At 46.4% G+C, this 18829-nt stretch overlaps 1 protein-coding gene across 7 annotated transcripts in view; it reads right to left on the bottom strand.

The window, feature by feature from the left end:
- Window positions 1–18829, bottom strand: part of LOC310705024 (uncharacterized protein) — a 275548-nt gene that overhangs the window by 20145 nt on the left and 236574 nt on the right. For 3 of the 7 annotated variants that reach the window (XM_083499265.1, XM_083499267.1, XM_083499268.1), the window contains exon 2: window positions 5314–5436. The exons of 3 other annotated variants lie outside the window; for them this stretch is intronic. In XM_083499265.1, the coding sequence (XP_083355391.1) occupies window positions 5314–5347 (34 nt within the window). In that variant the 5' untranslated portion in view covers window positions 5348–5436. Of the gene's footprint in view, window positions 1–5313; window positions 5437–8606; window positions 8703–18829 lie in introns of those variants that run through there. One more of the 7 variants, XM_083499266.1, reaches the window with a different exon arrangement.

Here is an 18829-nt window from a genome sequence, read left to right as displayed (position 1 = left end):
CCCTACTAGGACCCTCTCCGGCATCCCTCTGGAGCCTTCCCTCCGCCTCTAGCTCCGATGGCAGTTCCCTGACACCATGCTTTCATCTTGTATGTTTATATTGTGAAATCTTCAGATGAAGGGCACATAAATATTAAAAATGATAATAAATAAGGGTATTGACAAGCTGGAACATGTGCAAAGGAAGGCGACTTATGTCTTTATTTAATTTGTATAATACTCGACCCAGTGGTGCTGAATTGAAAAAAATATTTGTGGGAGGGGGCCAGGTAAGGCCTGCCTTGCACAATCAATCACATGATGCATGCATGCCATTGGAATGGCGATGCCTACCAACGGGGGGGGCTTCAAATATATTATTGGGGGGCAAAGACCCCTCGGCCTCTAAGGTTGGCTCCTAACCCCTGCACCCACAGGTCTAAGGATAGTTACAACATAAAAGCACAATATAAAAACACAATACACATCTGTAACCCCCCTCCCCACCATGTTTTAAAAGGACATTACATGTCAATCAGCCAAAGGCTTGGTTTAAAAGGTGCTGATTTGCCTGTCTCCTAAAGCTGTATAATGGTTTTTCCAACCTTTGTATGGATTCTTTGATGGGAAGTAAGAGAGTAGCTCCGACTAAAGCTCTTTCCACATTCCACACACTGATGGGGTTTCTCCCCTGTATGAATTTTTTGATGGGAAGTGAGGGCGGATCCATTAGTGAAGTTCTTCCCACATTCCACACATTGATATGGTTTCTCCCCTGTATGAATTCTGTGATGCTTAGTGAGATCAGAACTCTGAATGAAGCTCTTTCCACATTCCACACACTGATAGGGTTTCTCCCCTGTATGAATTCTGTGATGGGAAGTGAGAGATGCACTATGACTGAAGCTCTTTCCACATTCCACACACTGATAGGGTCTCTCCCCTGTATGAATTTTGTGATGGGAAGTGAGAGATGAGCTCTTCCTGAAGCTCTTTCCACATTCCACACACTGATAGGGTTTCTCCCCTGTATGAATTCTTTGATGGGAAGTGAGAGTGTCATTCCGACTGAAGGTCTTTCCACATTCTATGCACTGAAAGGGTTTGTACCCTGTATGAATTCTTTGATGGGAATTGAGAGTTTCTCTCCTTCTGAAGTGCTTTCCACATTCCACACACTCATAGGGTTTCTCTACTGTATGAATCTTCTGATGGGAAGTGAGACTCTGGCTGTGACTGAAGCTCTTTCCACATTCCACACACTGATAGGGTTTCTCCCCTGTATGAATTTTTTGATGGGAAGTGAGATGGGAGCTCTTCCTGAAGCTCTTTCCGCATTCCACACACTGATAGGGTTTCTCCCCTGTATGAATTTTTTGATGGGAAGTGAGATCGGAACTCTGACTGAAGCTCTTTCCACATTCCACACACTGATAGGGTTTCTCCCCTGTATGAATTCTTTGATGGGAAGTGAGATGGGAGCTATAACTGAAGCTCTTTCCACATTCCATGCACTCATAGGGTTTCTCCCCAGTATGAATTTTTTGATGGGAAAAGAGAGAGTCTCTCCGACTGAAGCTCTTTCCGCATTCCACACACTGATAGGGTTTCTCCCCTGTATGAATTCTTTGATGGGAAAGGAGAGAGTCTCTCCGACTGAAGCTCTTTCCGCATTCCACACACTGATAGGATTTCTCCCCAGTATGAATTTTTTGATGGGAAGTGAGAGAGGACCTATCAGTGAAGTTCTTCCCACATTCCACACATTGATATGGTTTCTCCCCTGTATGAATTCTTTGATGGGTAGTAAGAGAGGAGCTTTGACTGAAGCTCTTTCCACATTCCATGCACTCATAGGGTTTCTCGCCTGTATGAATTTTTTGATGTGCAGTGAGATGGGAGCTGTTCCTGAAGCTCTTTCCACATTCCACACACTGATAGGGTTTCTCCCCTGTATGAGTTCTTTGATGGGAAAAGAGAGTGTCTCTCCGACTGAAGCTCTTCCCACATTCCACACACTGATAGGGTTTCTCTCCTGTATGAATTCTTTGATGGGAAGTGAGATTGGCGCTCTGACTGAAGCTCTTTCCACATTCCACACACTGATAGGGTTTCTCCCCTGTATGAATTCTTTGATGGGAAGTGAGAAAGGAGCTCTTCCTGAAGCTCTTTTCACATTCCATGCACTGATAGGGTTTCTTGCCAGTGAGATTTCTTTGATGGGATGTGGAATGGGAGCTGTGACTGCAGCTGTCTCCATACTCCAAATTTTTCCATGGCTTCTCCTCTCTGGGGATTTTCTTTTGGTCACCCATGTTCTCAATTTCCAATACATCTCAATCTGCAATGGAGGCAAAAAGGGATTAGAGCCTCAAGAACAAATGAAGAACTGAAGGGAGTTCGGTGTGTGTTCATTACCTTTGTTGTTTGTTATTAATCAACATATTTATTATTAGATTCTAATGATTGTTGAATGTTGTTTTTTTAATATATAGTAGTGGCCAAAATTGTAGAAGCCTTTGGGGGAAAGTGTATTTCAGAGGTTTGATGGCTCATAACACCGGCTCATAACAGCACTTCTTTTGGAGTAATATCGTGAAATTATTTAGCAATGGACAGATAATTTAATCAAGAATGTAATGCAACAAACTTTGTTCAATTATCTGTATTAAATTAAAAAGCCATAGCCAAATAACCAGAAAAAGGAAGCAAACTTGCTTAGGTTGACTTTTGTCAGTGTTACAGGTAGGTAGCCGTGTTGATCTTCCTTAGCCGAAACAAAATAAAAAAATTCCTTCCAGTAGCACCTTAGAGAGCAACTAAGTTTGTTATTGGTAGGAGCTGGTATCTGAAGAAGTGTGTATGCACATGAAAGCTCATACCAATAGCAAACTTTGTTGGTCTCTGTAATGGTTTGGAGTTACTCGTGCGTAAGCCGACCCCGTTTGGGCGCTTGGTTGCCTGGTTAAACCCGTCGGACTGCACAGCCCATCTCCGTGTGGCTGCCTCAGTCACTGGCAGAATCTGTCTATGGGTGTTTCTTAAACCTCTGCCAGCATAAAAGCTGTTCGACACCTAATTGTCTCCGCCTCTCATTGCGTGGGAGTCTCCTGCGCAGGGTGGGCGTGGGTAGCGGAGTGCCTGGGCTCTCTTCACTGACTTCCAGGGAAGAATCCCGGAGCCCTTCCACCTCCTCTTTCCATTGCTCTCCTGGACTCTTGGTGTTACGCATATTTCCTTCCCCTTCCACCAAGCTGAGTCTCCCCCTTGTGCTAGGACCTTCACCTGCAGAATCGGAGACCCTCTCCTTCTCTCGTGTCTCTGATGTCAGTTCCCTGACAGTCTCTAAGGTGCTACTGGAAGGATTTTTTAAATTTTGTTTTGTCAGTGTGTTATGTGATTGCTATCAAGTTGTTGTTGGTTCTTTTGTGTTCTTTCATTTAGCGAGTTTGCAGAACATGATAAAAAATTTAAAATGGCACAAAGAGTTGACTGGTCAACCATAAAGCAATGTAAAATAGTACTATTAAGTGAACAAGGCAATAGTTATGGAGAAATTAGAAGCAAGATTGGGGGAAACGTAACAAAAGCTGGCATTTCCAAATTTTTGAGGAGGTATAAGGAGACTCAGTCACTACAAAATCAGACTGGTAAAGGCAGGAAAAGGTGCACAACAGCAAGTGACGATTGAAAATGGAGAGACTGCAAACGTGGCAGAAGAAAATCATCTGGGTGTTTACAAGATGACATGGCCCAATGTAATGTGAAGTTGAGTGCAAGTACTGGTCTGAATGCTAGAATTCCAAGGGAAAAGCCATTATCTCTCAAGCAAAGGTGGAAAAGATTAAACTGTGCTACAACCCATGTTAACTGGACAGCAGAACAATGGGACAGTGTTATTTGGATGAGACCCAAATCTCCTTGCTTGGTACTAATGGCATGAAATATGCGAGGAGAAGTATCAGAGATTTGCATCAGGGGTTGGCAATCTGTGGCCTATGGGCCAAAAGCGGCCCACGAGCGGCCCCCCAAACCGAGCCATCTGCTCAGCAGGTTCCATGGGCAGCGCAGCACAGGGACTCACTTCTGTGGCGCTGGAAATCACTTCTGCAGAGATGCAGACGGCAGAGATCGCACTCATGCGCGCGATCTTACCCACGGATCCGGTTTGTGGGAGTGAAGTGGCCCAGACGGGGTAAGGCTTGCCGACCCCTGATTTATATCCTACTTGCATTACACCGACCATGAAACACGCAGATAGTGTGATGATCTGGGGTTGTATGGCAGCAAAAGGTGTGGGCAGAATTTGTGTAATAAAATGGAATATAAATGCTCCAAAATACATAAATGAAATACTTGAGCCCAAACTGAAGCGTTCCACATGTCATCTTTCCCCAGATACTGAAGCATTTAGATATATTTATATAAATATTTACTGATTTATTTTTATTTTATATTTCCACAGGATTCAGCTCCATGTCATGTTGCTGCTGTGTGCAAAAGGTGGTTTCAAGATAATCATATTCCACTGCTGGAATGGCCTGGGAATAGCCCAGACCTTAACCCAATCAAAAATCTATGGAGCCAACTAAAGAAACTTGTTAGTCAGAAGCAAACTAGCAATAAAGCCCAATTAATAGAGGCAATAATTCCATCTTGGTTTCACATTATTACAGCTGCAGAACTAAAAACTTGCTTCACTCCATGGGAAGACGTTGCAAGGCCAGAATTAAAGCTAAAGTTTCCCAAACTAAGTATTAATTTACATGGTGATAATTTCTGTTAGAAGATTGGCAGATGAAAATGATGGACTTTGCAAATCTGGTGACACTGACAGGAAAAATTCAAAACCAGCACAATTAAGTATTCCAAAAGGGTTGGGGTAAATTTATACGATATCTGAAAGATTATTGTAAGCAATTAACATCACTAGCAGGGTTGTCTGAAGACTTGTAATGAGAAATTTTCTACCTTTCTATATTTAAATTTTGAGCCATTCTGTAATGAGTGTAATAGGAATTGGAAAATGTACAAATTGCAATGATATAAAGGTTAATTTTGAAAGCCATGAGGCGGCAGGGAAGGAAGTTGAGGCTCCAAAGAGCCAGGGTGGTATAGCAGATAATGATGATGCGAGTGTACAATATTAAATGGAGAATAATTTTAAAAATTATATACATAAGAAAAACAGTAATTTATTGTTCAAGGTTTATTGTGGGGGTGTTAGGTTCCCAGGTGTTGGAGGGGGCGCTGCTGAGCTCTGTGAAAATATATAAGGTTTGTCACATAAAGGTATTTTTTGAATATCCAGGCAGATAAGACAGGGAGCCTTACCAAGAGAGGACACGATCCCACGATTCTCCTCCATGATGCCCTTGTGCAGAGCTCTCTGGTCAGGATCCAGCAACGCCTACTCCTCTTCAGTGAAACAGAGATGTCTTCAAAGCAAACTGGACCCTAAAAGAAAAAGGGAAATGTCCTCCTCTGAAACAGGATCAATATGATCTGCTACACAATGCTCTGTTCTTTCCTTCCTCTTAATTGCTGCGTTGTTTCAGTAGGATTGCTTTGCTGCACATTTTTATTATGGATGCTTATTTTAATGCTTTAATGGAATTCTTTTATTCTGGGTATTCATCTTTGTACTCCGCCTTGTGTTTTCCATGTTATTCTGCCTATGCAAGAATCCCAGTTTCCCCGATGGAAGGATCCACTTTCTCCTCTCCTAGTGAGTTGTTCTGGGGAGGATCCCTCCCAGCGCCCTAGAGGCAAATTCAAGGGGTTCATGGGGGCATCGAGGAGTGGGGGGCAGGCTATATTTTGCATCAGATGGGGAGGGCTAGGAGAATCCTGGCCTCTATTTGTTCTTGTCTGTCCACTGCTTAAAAGCCTATTTTAGCATTCACTGATGAATATAGAAATACAAGAAGCCTAGTTTGGATGGCCATCTGTCTTGGGTGATCTAGCTGAGATTCCTGCAATGCAGGGGGTTGGACTTGATGACCCTTTGGGTCCCTTTCAACTCTAGGATTCCATGAAAACTGCAACAACAGATGAATCCTACTGGCAACATTCAGAAGGGTGGTGTCACAGAGTTATCTGGGCAGGAAATCCCACAGTTCACAGCTGGAGTTTACTCTTTATCAGCAAGAACACGATATTCACAATCTTGGCTGAGTTTCAGGCCTAATGAGAAGAGCAGCTCATTCCCTGAGGGTCTGTCAGTTTGCATTTCTTAGTGCAGAAAGGATGGATCTGATATTGATATTTCCTATACTATTTAATTCAAGAGGGTTCCGGAAGCTTCTCTGTGTAAAAGAAACAAGCAGAAAGTTCCTGATGTTTGGGTTATTGCTTCAGAGAAGCTGAGTACAGCTGGGTTAAAGTGGTTCTGTCATCTCTTCTGTCAAGGTCATGCTGACTATAAGAAGAGGCCAGAAGGAGACTGGGTTTCAATTTCTCTTTCAATATTTCTATCTCTCTTCCTTCTGGTGTTCTGTACATAGTATGCTGAGTCTTAAGGTTTAGACTTATTATAAGTTGTGGTAAGTTTAGGTTAAGGCTGCTGCAACTGGATTTCTGATGGAGAGGCCAATCCTGAACGTTTTGGATTTGGGACCCGTATCCTCATTTCCCTTCAGTAGCAGTAAAGCTCTGCTGGATGATAAATAATTGCCTCTGGTCTATTTCGGGGGAATCCTGCAATGTGTTTAGGTTTCACTCTGCTAACTATACATTGGAGTTCTGCTCTGGGTCAATATTGAGCAGAATTCCCTGAGCCTCTTCCTCCATGAAATCAGCTGCTGAGAGTGAAGGCCCCTGGCTCCCCACAGCTTTCCAAGTCCCCTCCTCTCTGGGGTTCAAACGATCCAAGAGTGCATCCTGCCTTTGCTCCTCCATTCTCAGACGTCTCCTGGCTCTGAGAGACGAGCAGGGAGGGGGGCTTCTGGCAGAAGGAGAGGGAGCCAGGGTCTTTTGCTGCTCCTGCCTTCCAGTAAATAATAATAATAATAATAATAATAATAATAATAATACTGCATGCCAAGCTTCTGGCAGAAGGAGAGGGTCTTTTGCCTCACCATCCCCACTACTGACTCCCTGTTGCTACTCAGCTTGGGGGGGGGGGAGTGTCCCCGGATTCATTGAAAAATATCTGGTAACCGTACTCTAGCCCTCCTAGAGGGAAGATTGCAATGCAAAATGCAAAATGTAGAGGCAACGGAAGGGATTTCTGTGATGTGAATCAGCTTGGTTGCTCCTGCCTTCCAGTAAATAATAATAATAATAATAATAATAATAATAATACTGCATGCCAAGCAGATGCTCTTGGTTCCCAATATTTCACTAGCCTTTCAACGTTATTCTATTATCAACTGTGGAGATTCCACCTGCCTCTTTCGAAAGGAGGAAACTCACCTGATTAAAGGATTTGAGGTGATGTATCATTTGTATACTTTTTATGAGTTCTATGTTTTCAATGTTCCTGAGATCTTTTGATGAAGGGTGGTATATCAATTCAATTAACTACTACTACTACTACTACTACTACTATTTATACCCTGCCCATCTGGTTGGTCTTCCCCAGCCACTCTGGGAGGCTTCCAACAAAATATTAAAATACAGTAATCCATCAAATATTAAATGCTTCTGTAAAGTAAATGCATGAATTTGGAACTGACTGACAAAGGAGTCATTTGCATCTTGTGGAAAATGGATGCCTGGCTCTAGTGGGGGTCCTCACCTGGGGGTCCTCAGGAGTTGCTCCCCACCCCCACTCCCCTGCTTCTGTCTCCCTTTTCTTGCACTTGGTCTCTCTGCTGCTTTCCAGACAGACTCCTGGGGTGGGGTCCCTTTTTCTTTGCTCCGAGGGCCAGGAACGTATCTGGCCAACCCCCTGAGGGCCAAGTGGACGGGGCCAAAGACACCTCCCTTGAAATTTAGGTGGGTAATTTATTATTATTATTCTCTTAGATGGCTTAACACATGCACGGCCCTTGATGCCAAGGTCCCTGGAGGCTCAGGGAGTAGCAGCGCCCATTTCCGGCTGCTTTGCCAGCCACAATCCCTTTGGGAGAGAGAGGATGTGGTCCTGGGATGCCCTGCTCTGGGTGCGAGGGGATTGCTGCAGTGGCCTCCGTGGGGAGCTGCCCTGGGAGACACTGGGAAACTGGTCCCCAATGCAGCAGCCAGACTCTGGGAAACTGGGATCCCTCTCTTTATTCCTGGCCTCTCTCTCCCACCTTTTTTTGGGGGGGGGGGGCTAGTCCACCTCCTCGTCCAGCTTTCGAAAACCATTTGCAGATGTTTCCTCTGTTGTGCAATGAGGCTGAGCGACGTCACACAGAGTTAAAGTCCCAGGGACTCCTTTGTTTGAAGAAGGGAGATTTTTTTCTGAAGGGGGGGGCGGAGGGTCAAATCAGTTTGGGATCCTCTGCTCTGCAGGAAGGAGAGCGTGGCAGACCTGGCCCCTCCCTGGCAGGACCCTCTCCTCCCTGACTTGGGGTCCCCCCCCCTGCAGGAGCAGATCAGGCCCCCCAGGCCCCCTCCCCTGCGGCAGCCCTGGGACCCCCACCAGATCCCAGAGAGAGAGGAGACTCACCAGATCCCAGGAGAGAGAGGAGACTCACCAGATCCCAGGAGGGACAGCGAGGCAGCCCTTGCAGGAGAGACACCCAAGCAGGGAAGGACTGGGGAGGGAGGGGCCTTGGCTCTGGAGGACCTGCCCCCCCGTCCGCTTCCTGGCCTCTCTAGGAAGGCAGCTCGGTTCCCTTTAACCCTTGCAGTGCCGAGTCCACCCAGCTCAGCCCCCCCCCCCCCGCATTGCACACTCGCTTAGCCAGGGCAGAACTCTGATTTCTATTCATTTCTGTTTTAAATGGCTATAAGGGGGCAGCTTTTCCCTGGCTCCGCCTATGGTAAGGGGTGCTTTTGGGGGGGGGGGATTTTGGCCCTTGGCTGGGCTCTGTGTTCAATAGTGGGTAGACGACGCAGCGATTTCTCCAAAGCAGCTCTTTATTTGTAAGCTGCTGTCCAGTTCTGTTCCAGCTTACAAATAAAGAGCTGCTTTGGAGAAATCGCTGCATCCTCTACCCACTATTGAACACAGAGCCCAGCTCAGCCGGCCGGCTTCTATAGGCTGCCAACATTGTAGCAACAGCAACCCAGGGTTTCCCGCCTCAAGTAACTGACGTGGACCTGAGTGGAAACTATATACAGTGATACCTCGGGTTACAAACGCTTCAGGTTGCAGACGCCTCAGGTTACAGACTCCGCCAACCCAGAAAAAGTACCTTGGATTAAGAACTTTGCTTCAGGATGAGAACAGAAATCGTGCTCCGGCGGCGCGGCGGTAGCAGGAGGCACCATTAGCTAAAGTGGTGCTTCAGGTTAAGAACAGTTTCAGGTTAAGAACGGACCTCCGGAACGAATTAGGTTCTTAACCTGAGGTACCACTGTACACGATACTCCTGGTGGCCAGAGTGAGAACTTCAATACATAACACTCTGAGCATCTCCTTCCGTTGGCCGGAAACCAGAGGAAGAGCTTGCAGGGAAAAGGGCTTTGCAGGAGGCAAGGAAGCTCCTCCTAGAATTCAGGAGTGGAGAGATAGGAGGGGATCCCAGGGTCATCTAGTCCAACCCCCAGCAATGCAGGAATCTCAGCTAAAGCATCCATGGCAGATGGCCGTCCAATCTCTGCTGAGAAACCTCCAAGGAAGGAGAGTCCACCACCTCCCAAGGGAGACCTTTCCCTGCCCAGCTGCTCTTAGATGTCCCTCAAGGCAGCGGGTCCTGAGTTCTAGCCCTGCTGAAACCATTGCACTGGCCGCCAAGGAGGAACCCAGCAAAGTTCAACATAAATAAATCCTATTCTCAGCATGAATGACCAAAACTTTCTTAAGCATGTTGCTATGCAAACATTCAATAGTATGCCATTTCCCCTTCCAGAAATGCTGAATTTCTAACTCAATGGACTAAAAATGGATGGTTGTTATGCTTAGGGGAGCTTTTAATATTTGATGGACTATTGTATTTTAATATTTTGTTGCCCAGAGTGGCTTGGGAAAAACCAGCCAGATGCGCGGGGTATGTATAAATAATAATAATAAAAATACTGCTGCTACTGCTGGGCAGATAGGCCTCCTTCTTCAAATGGTTTTGGGTTTTTATCTGTGTCATTTTCAATTGTTATTGATATTAATGTTGTATTCTGAATTTTAGATCTTATGATTTATGTGGAAATTTGCCTTTAGTCTCCACTGGCAGCCCCAGCTAAGGCTGGGAGAGAAACCCCAGAGAGCTGTTGCTGCCAGTCAGTGTGGGCTGCCCTGAGGTAGATGGACCGATGGTCTGATTCATAATTCTGTCATTCTGTGATCCTGGCAAGCTGGACTCTGGCCTGATTCACTGCAGCACAGTTGGGAGGAGAAGAGGAGGAGGGACAATAACTTTTTGACAATGTGCACAAAAATTCTTCTTGTTGTTGTTGTTGATGATGATGATATCCTGCCTTTCTCCCTGACAGGGACTCAAGATGGCTTACACTTAAGATAGAAACAGCTAAACACATAGAAAAAGAGTAATAATTTAAGAAACAATTACAGTGGTGCCTCGCAAGACGAAAAGAATCCGTTCCGCGAGTAACAATAGATAGTGAAAGGCTGAACTCTCTTTCTGCGGCTTCTCTCTCATCCCCTCACTTAGTTATGAGGGGTCTTTCCGTGAGATACTTTGGACACAGCCCAGCTTCCTTCACAGCGAGGGGCCACTTTTCCTCGCTTCCCCTCTCTCTTACCAATCCCACTCCTGAGGTATTTTCCTTTGTATGCCAGGGGATCCTCTCAGCCCTTGCCACGGACTTGGGAATCTCCTTTTCCTGGAAGATCTCTCTCCTCCTGACTGGAAGGAGACCCCAGAAGAAGAGGAGAGTCTTCCCACAGCTTCTCCCTCCAGCTTCACTCCCATCTGAATACTCCCTCCAGACCCTCAACATGGTCTCCCCTTCTCAGCTGTGAGGCTCCTTCCTCTGGCTCCATAGATATTCTCCTCAGAGCGGAGGATCCACTCAGATCAGAGCCACTTCTCCCTCCCTCCAACCCCTCTGACTCTCTCTCTCCCCAAACTGTCTCATGTGGAGACTTGTTCCAAAGTGGCAGAAGGCCAGCAAGAGTCCCATCTGGATGCCTCTAACCACTGAGCCAGCTGGCCATTGAGAGCTGTTAACGGAGAAATCCGAGGGCTCCCTTGGACAAAAACAAAGACACCAACCAGGATAACTTGGAGCAAAACAGCAGCCTGTAGGCTTGGCCTTTATTGGATACTGTCGCGACAGGACTCCCACCTGCAACAAGATGAAGCAAAATGGAAGTCCAGAACAAGAGAAGACCCCAACTTTTATTAGTTACTAATATCCCAAACTACACCCCTAAGACTACATCACAACTATATCACAAAAAGGAGGGGTTGAGGGAGGAGTTGTGGTGGTAACCTGAGTGTCCTGTCACCTGGCTGGTTCCCCCTTTCCCCCTCCCCATGAGCACTTTCCAGGTGACAGAGGGGAGTTGGCAGTTTCCTGCCCCCAGAGGGAAGAGCTGATCATTGTCCTTTGTTTCAGTCCATGCTGAATCCACTCCCATATGCAAGTTCTTTGTGATCTTGATGGTCTTCTGTCTGGGACCATCAGGGTTGGCATAGCAACTGGGCAGGGCTCCTGTGGATGTGCTGGTATGCTCAAGGGATTATGGCTGCCCTGTATCAAACCTTCCCCATTTTGTAGTCCTTCCTTCATGGAGTAAAATGAAAGTGGAACAGTGCAAATCCAATGTATGGTTGATTTTCTATGAATTTATAACAGAAGCGTAGCGTATGTAGTGTGTGAGTGTGTGTGTGTGTGTCAAGTTTGTACAAACTGAATGATTGGGGGGGGGGGTTCCTGCGACAGAGCCACTGCCAGTCCAGGATTCCCCTAGCCAAAGTGGGCCTGCCAAACCAGGACACCCCCCAAAAAAACCCCCACAAATTATTTTTCATCTATCATAATCTTAGCCAGCCTCTGTCTGCATCAGGATGTCAAGACCCGGAATGTGGCGGCTGCGAAAGAGGCAAACGTCACGCTAGGGGTCCTTAGCAAAGGAATTGAGCAGAAATCTGCCAGGATCATGATGCCGTCATCTATGGATGGCAGCTATGGATCGCTATGGATGGTGGCTAGCAGATTGAGGCTGAATCCCGACAAGACAGAAGTCCTGTTTTGGGGGGACGGGCAGGTGGGGGGACTCCCTGGTCCTGAATGGGTTAACTGCCCCTAAAAGACCAGGTGCACAGCCTGGGAGTCATTTTGGACTCAACAGCTGTCCATGGAGGTGAAGGTTAATTCTGTGTCCAGGGCAGCTGTCTACCAGCTCCATCTGGCACACAGGATGAGACCCTCTCTGCCCGCAGACTGTCTCCCCAGAGTGGTGCATGCTCTAGTTATCTCCCACTGGGACTACTGCCATGCACTCTACGTGGGGCTACCTTGGAAGGTGACCCAGAAACTACAACTAATCCACAATCCAGCAGCTAGACTGGTGCTGGGAGCGGCTGCCAGGACCATATAACGCCAGTCCTGAAAGACCTACATTGGCTCCCAGGACGTTTCCAAGCACAATTCAAAGTGTTGGTGCTGACCTTTAAAGCCCTCAACAGCCCAGTAGACCTGAAGGAGCGTCTCCACCCCCATCGTTCAGCCTGGACACTGAGGTCCTGCTCTGAGGGCCTTCTGGCAGTTACCTCAATGCGAGAAGCAAAGTTATAGAGAAGCAGGCAGAGGGCCTTCTTGGTAGGGACACCCACCCTGTGGAACGCCCTCCCACCAGATGTCAAAGAGATAAACAACTATCTGACGTTTATAAGACATCTGAAGGCAGCCCGGTTTAGGGAAGTTTTCAATGTTTTATTCTGTTTTTAGTGTTCTGTTTGGGAGCTGCCCAGAGTAGCTGGGGAAACCCAGTCAAGGGCCCCCAAGGCCTTGGGAGCTGACATTCAGAGCTGAGATTCCTGCAACGCAGGGGGTTGGAATAGAGTGTGGTTAACAGACGTCCCCGTTTCCCGGGGACAGTCCCCAGATTCAAGCATCTGTCCCCGGACAAAATCTGTCCCTGGAATGTCCCGGGATTTCATTTAATGTCCCCATATTTATATTTTAAGTGTTGTAGATTTATTAGTAGGGAATGAATGTTGCGTGATTGGTTCAGCAGCACAAGACACATCATATGGGGACTTCCAGTGAGGCAAAATGGCGGGTGCCTCTGCAGAGGGGGAACTGGGGGAACTGCTGCTCCCCCCATGACCCAAATCAAGCCGGGAGCAAGAGCACCCGGCCACCAGTCCGACTGCCCAGCGGCGCTCCAGGACCATGAAAACCCCGGAGCCAAGGCAGGGAGAAGGAGGAGAGGAGAAGGAGAAGAGAGAGAAAGAGGAAGGAGAAAAAAGAGGGGAGCCCCAACCTTGCCATGCCACAGCTGCCGCCACCAAGGACAGGTAGGAGCGCACATGGAGGGCAAGGACACGTGGCGGAGCCCAGTCCAGACCCGAGCCCACCCCACGGCAGCTAGCGTTACAAGAGAGCAGGCCAGGGCCCAGAGGAAGGCCGTGTGACAGAGGAGATCACAGAAGAGAAGACACTACTTCTGGGGGGGGGAAATTACCATATTTTTCGCACCATAGGACGCACCGGACAATAGGACGCACTTTCTTTTAGAGGGGGGAGAACAAGAAAAAAAATTCTCCCCCTCTCTGCCCAGCGCCCCTTCAGTGAAGCGGCAGGAGGCGATGCACAGAGAGGGGGAGAACTTTCCCCCTCTTGTTTTCCCGCTCTAAAACAAGGTGCCGTTTAAGGTGCGTTCAGGCGGCTACCTTGGAAGCCTGGAGAGCGAGAGGGGTCGGTGTGCACTGACCCCTCTCGCTCTCCAGGCTTCAGGTTCCTTTCAACCTGCTCTTTGGGGCTGGCGGGGGAAGCCCACCACCAGCCCCAAAGAGCAGGTCAGGGAGCAGAGGAAAGGGGCAGTGGAGAGGCTCCTGCCATAGGCGCGGGTCACCTCCCCAGCTGGAAGAGCGCCCGCGAGGCTAAAGCAGCCCCCCCGCGACCCTCTCCCGACTGGGGAGGTGACGCGGGGCTATGGCAGGAGCCTCTACAGCCCCGCGTCACCTCCCCAGCTGGGAGAGGGTATGGGGGGCTGCTTTCTTAGCTATATGTGTTTCATGCAGACCAATGATGTCCCAATTTTTCTTTTTTAAGATTCGCTCACTTTTATTCCTTTATACCTTATCGTTCAAACCATTGATGTTCCACGATATAATGTTCAAATTCATTAATCTTTATTAGACACAAAGTCAAATATCAACATCAAATACGGAACTGCAATTAAGTACAATAATATAGTTGTGGGAAACTGCTTCTTTTCTTATCCTCCTGGACTTTCCTGTCCTTGTTCACTTTCTTCTCTTTCTTGAGCTGTACCCCCTCCCAAGCCTATTTTGTATATTTTGTATTTCCACCAAAATTTTCTGAATTCTGGGGATCTAAAAGTCTTTCTTCTATCTTTCTTCTATTTTGTAGGTGAAGGAAATACCTCCAGGAAATTCCCACTTGTGTCTAATTTCATTTGTTTTCAACACCTCTGTCAGAGTCCAAGCAGCTGCCAGGGTTGGAAGATGGCCCAGAGCAAAAGGAGGGGGGTTATCATGGAAACACTGTCCCAGAATATAGGTGAAAGGCCGAACTCCACAGATAGCCTCTCAGACATGGCTGGCCAGCCTTCGAGTATTCAAGAGCGTAGGGGGGTTACAGGAAAAAGGACACAATTTGTCACAGAGTACGAAGAGAAGTTTCCTCCCACGTTGCATTTGTAGGATGAAACGTGACACTGAGAACTTAGTTGAGTCATCATCGTAATGGCGACCAGCTCACGGGAGAGGAGCTCCTGGTAATCTGTTCTTTTCTTGGAATAAAACCAACTTTATAAATGAACTGCACTCTTGTGTGTCTCACTGCCGTCACAACTGATTATCCATATATATACAATGGTTCTCTCTATATATATACAGGGCTAGTGATTGACCCAGTTCTTCAAGCTATCCTATTAGCTGATCCCGCCCACAGAGGTATTTTCACTCAGAGATCAGGGTGGGGTGGGGGTTAGTGCTTACACATCCCACATTTAATGTTTATTAAAAATTACTGAGTGCTGGGTGGATTCCTACAACAGTCTTAACAATACATGTATTCAATAAACATTGGCCACATGTTATAAAAGGAATACGGATTGTGTTCCCCTACCTTCTTGATTTCTCCAGGCAACAAATATTTAAGATACTTAACTTGTGGTGCCCAGAATTGAACACACTATTCAAGGTGGGGTCTGACAAAGGCAGAATAAAGTGGTAGTATTCCTGTTATTGATCTGATTCGGCCTTCTGCAACATTGGCCTCCACTCCCCATTTGGTGTCGTCTGCAAATGTGATGGGCACCCCTCAGTTTCTTCATCCAAGTCATTTATAAAGACGTTGAACAACAACGGGCCCAGGACAGAACCCTGCAGCACCCCAGGATGATGAGGAACCATGAAGGAGGACTGTTTGGGTTCGGTCAGTCAAATCTACCTAACAGTTTCCTCATTCAGACCACATTTTACCGGCTTTCTCACAGAAAGTTCAGGGGGGGGAGTTTGTCAAAAGCCTTACTGAAATCAAGATGCACTATTTCCACAGCTGTTCCCTGATCAACAAAGTTTGTAACTCCATCCAAAACAGGGGAGGAGATTTCTCTGGCTGGACTTGTTTTTGAGAAATCCAGCCAGAGAAATCTCTCCTCCCCTTGTTTTTGGGAAAGCCATGCTTTCATCCTGTATGTTTATATTGTGAAATCTTCAGACGAAGGGCACATAAATTTTAAAAATGATTCCAAGGATATTGACAAGCTGGAACATGTGCAAAGGAGGGCGATTTATGTCTTTATTTAATTTGTATAATACTCGACCCAGTGGTGCTGAATTGAATAAAATATTGGTGGTGGGTCAGGTAAGGTCTGCCTTGCACAATCAAACACATGATGCATGCAGGCCATTAGAATGGCAATGCCTACTAACTTGGGTGGTGGCCTCCTCAAATGTTTTATGGGGGGGCAAAAAACCCTCAGCCTCTAAAGATTGACTCCTGTTGCCACATGTCAGGACGGTTACAACATAAAACAAAAACACAATATAAAAACACAAAATACAAATATGTAACCCTCTTCTCACCACATTTTTAAAAAGTGCAGATTTCCTTGTCTCCTAAAGCTATATAATGAAGGATGTCTCCCCGATATGAACTCTTTGATGGCAAGTGAGAGAGTAGCTCCGAGTAAAGCTCTTTCCACATTCAATGCACTGATAGGGTTTCTCCCCTGTATGGGTTCTTTGATGGGAAGTAAGATAGTGGCGGTGACTGAAGTTCTTTCCACATTCTGCACACTGATAGGGTTTCTCCCCTGTATGAATTCTTTGATGGGAATTGAGATCAGAGCTCTGACTGAAGCTCTTTCCACATTCCATGCACTGATAGGGTTTTTCCCCTGTATGAATTCTTTGATGGGAAGTGAGATGGGCTCTCTGACTGAAGCTGTTTCCACATTCAAAGCACTGATATGGTTTCTCCCCTGTATGAATTCTCTGATGTGAAGTGAGAGAGGCCTTCATACTGAAGCTCTTTCCACATTCCATGCACTGATATGGTTTCTCCCGAGTATGAATTTTTTTATGAGAATTGAGATCAGAGCTCTGACTGAAGCTCTTTCCACATTCCATGCACTGATACGGTTTCTCGCCTGTATGAATTCTTTGATGGTAAGTGAGATAGTCGTTCCGACTGAAGCTCTTTCCACATTCCATGCACTCATAAGGTTTCTCCCCTGTATGAATTCTTTGATGGGAAGTGAGATTAGAGCTCTGACTGAAGCTCTTTCCACATTCCATGCACTCATAAGGTTTCTCCCCTGTATGAATTCTTTGATGGGAAGTCAGACTTTGGCTGTGACTGAAGCTCTTTCCACATTTCACGCACTGATAGTGTTTCTCCCCTGTATGAAGTCTTTGATGAGAAGTGAGATGGGAGCTCTTCCTGAAGCTCTTTCCACATTCCATGCACTGAAAGGGTTTCTCCCCAGTATGAATTTTTTGATGGGAATTGAGATCAGAGCTCTGACTGAAGCTCTTTCCACATTCCATGCACTGATAGGGTTTCTCCCCTGTATGAATTCTTTGATGGGAAGTCAGACTTTGGCTGTGACTGAAGCTCTTTCCACATTCCACACACTGATAGGGTTTCTCCCCTGTATGGGTTCTTTGATGGGAAGTGAGATTAGAGCTCTGACTGAAGCTCTTTCCGCATTCCACACACTGATAGGGTTTCTCCCCTGTATGAGTTCTTTGATGGGAAGTGAGAGAGGAGTTCTGATTGAAACTCTTTCCACATTCCCTGCACTGATAGTGTTTCCTTCCATTGAGATTTCTTTGTTGGGAACTGGAATGGGAGCTCTGACTGCAGTTTTCTCCACACTCCAAATTCTTACATGGCTTCTCCTCTCTGGGGATTTTGTTGTGTTCATCCTTGTTCTCGATCTGCAATTCATCACAATCTGCAATGGAGACAAAAAGAGATTTGAGTCTCAGGAACAAATGAAGGAGAACTGAAGGGAGTTGTGTGTGTGTGTTCATTGCCTTTGTTGTTTGTCATTAACCAAAATCTTTATTATTAGATTCTGATGGTAGTTGAATGTTGCTTTGCTTGATATACAATAGTGGCCAAAATTGTGGAAGTCTTTTGGGGGCTCATAACACCACTTCTTTGGGAGGGAGGCTCGTTGAATTTCATTGTACACAGGTTGTACAATGACAATAAAAGTATTATTAATAATATTGTGAATTTATTTATCAATGGAAAGATAATTTAATCAAGAATGTAATGCAACAAAGTTTGTTCAGTTATCGGTATTTGTCAGGCTGGAGCCAACAAGTGAGCAACAGCAGCTGCCAGACTTGAATGGCTGCCCAGGGGACGAAGGGAGGATTGTTATGGGAAGAACAGAGGAAAGTACAGGGGGGAGGTCACAGCCCAGAGAAATACAGGAGTTATCAGACAATAGCTTGTCTGGGACAGTTTCCAAGCCTCTCAGCCTGAAGGAATGCAGGAGAGGAGGGGTACAAGAAAAGCGGAAATTGACATCATAGAAGTGACAGAAGAGATCATAGAATCATAGAGTTGGAAGAGACCACAAGGGCCATCGAGTCCAACCCCCTGCCAAGCAGGAAACACCATCAGAGCACTCCTGACATATGGTTGTCAAGCCTCTGCTTAAAGACCTCCAAAGTAGGAGACTCCACCACACTCCTTGGCAGCAAATTCCACTGTCAAACAGCTCTTACTGTCAGGAAGTTCTTCCTAATGTTTAGGTGGAATCTTCTTTCTTGTAGTTTGGATCCACTGCTCCGTGTCCGCTTCTCTGGAGCAGCAGAAAACAACCTTTCTCCCTCCTCTATGTGACATCCTTTTATATATTTGAACATGGCTATCATATCACCCCTTAACCTCCTCTTCTCCAGGCTAAACATGCCCAGCTCCCTTAGCCGTTCCTCATAAGGCATCGTTTCCAGGCCTTTGACCATTTTGGTTGCCCTCCTCTGGACACGTTCCAGTTTGTCAGTGTCCTTCTTGAACTGTGGTGCCCAGAACTGGACACAGTACTCCAGGTGAGGTCTGACCAGAGCAGAATACAGTGGCACTATTACTTCCCTTGATCTAGATGCTATACTCCTATTGATGCAGCCCAGAA

This window comes from Podarcis liolepis (assembly GCF_965112155.1).
Source record: "Podarcis liolepis genome assembly, chromosome: 4".
Classification (NCBI taxonomy): Eukaryota; Metazoa; Chordata; class Lepidosauria; order Squamata; family Lacertidae; genus Podarcis; species Podarcis liolepis.
Note: the sequence above shows the minus strand (reverse complement) of the source record. Positions and strands in the feature narration are given on the sequence as shown.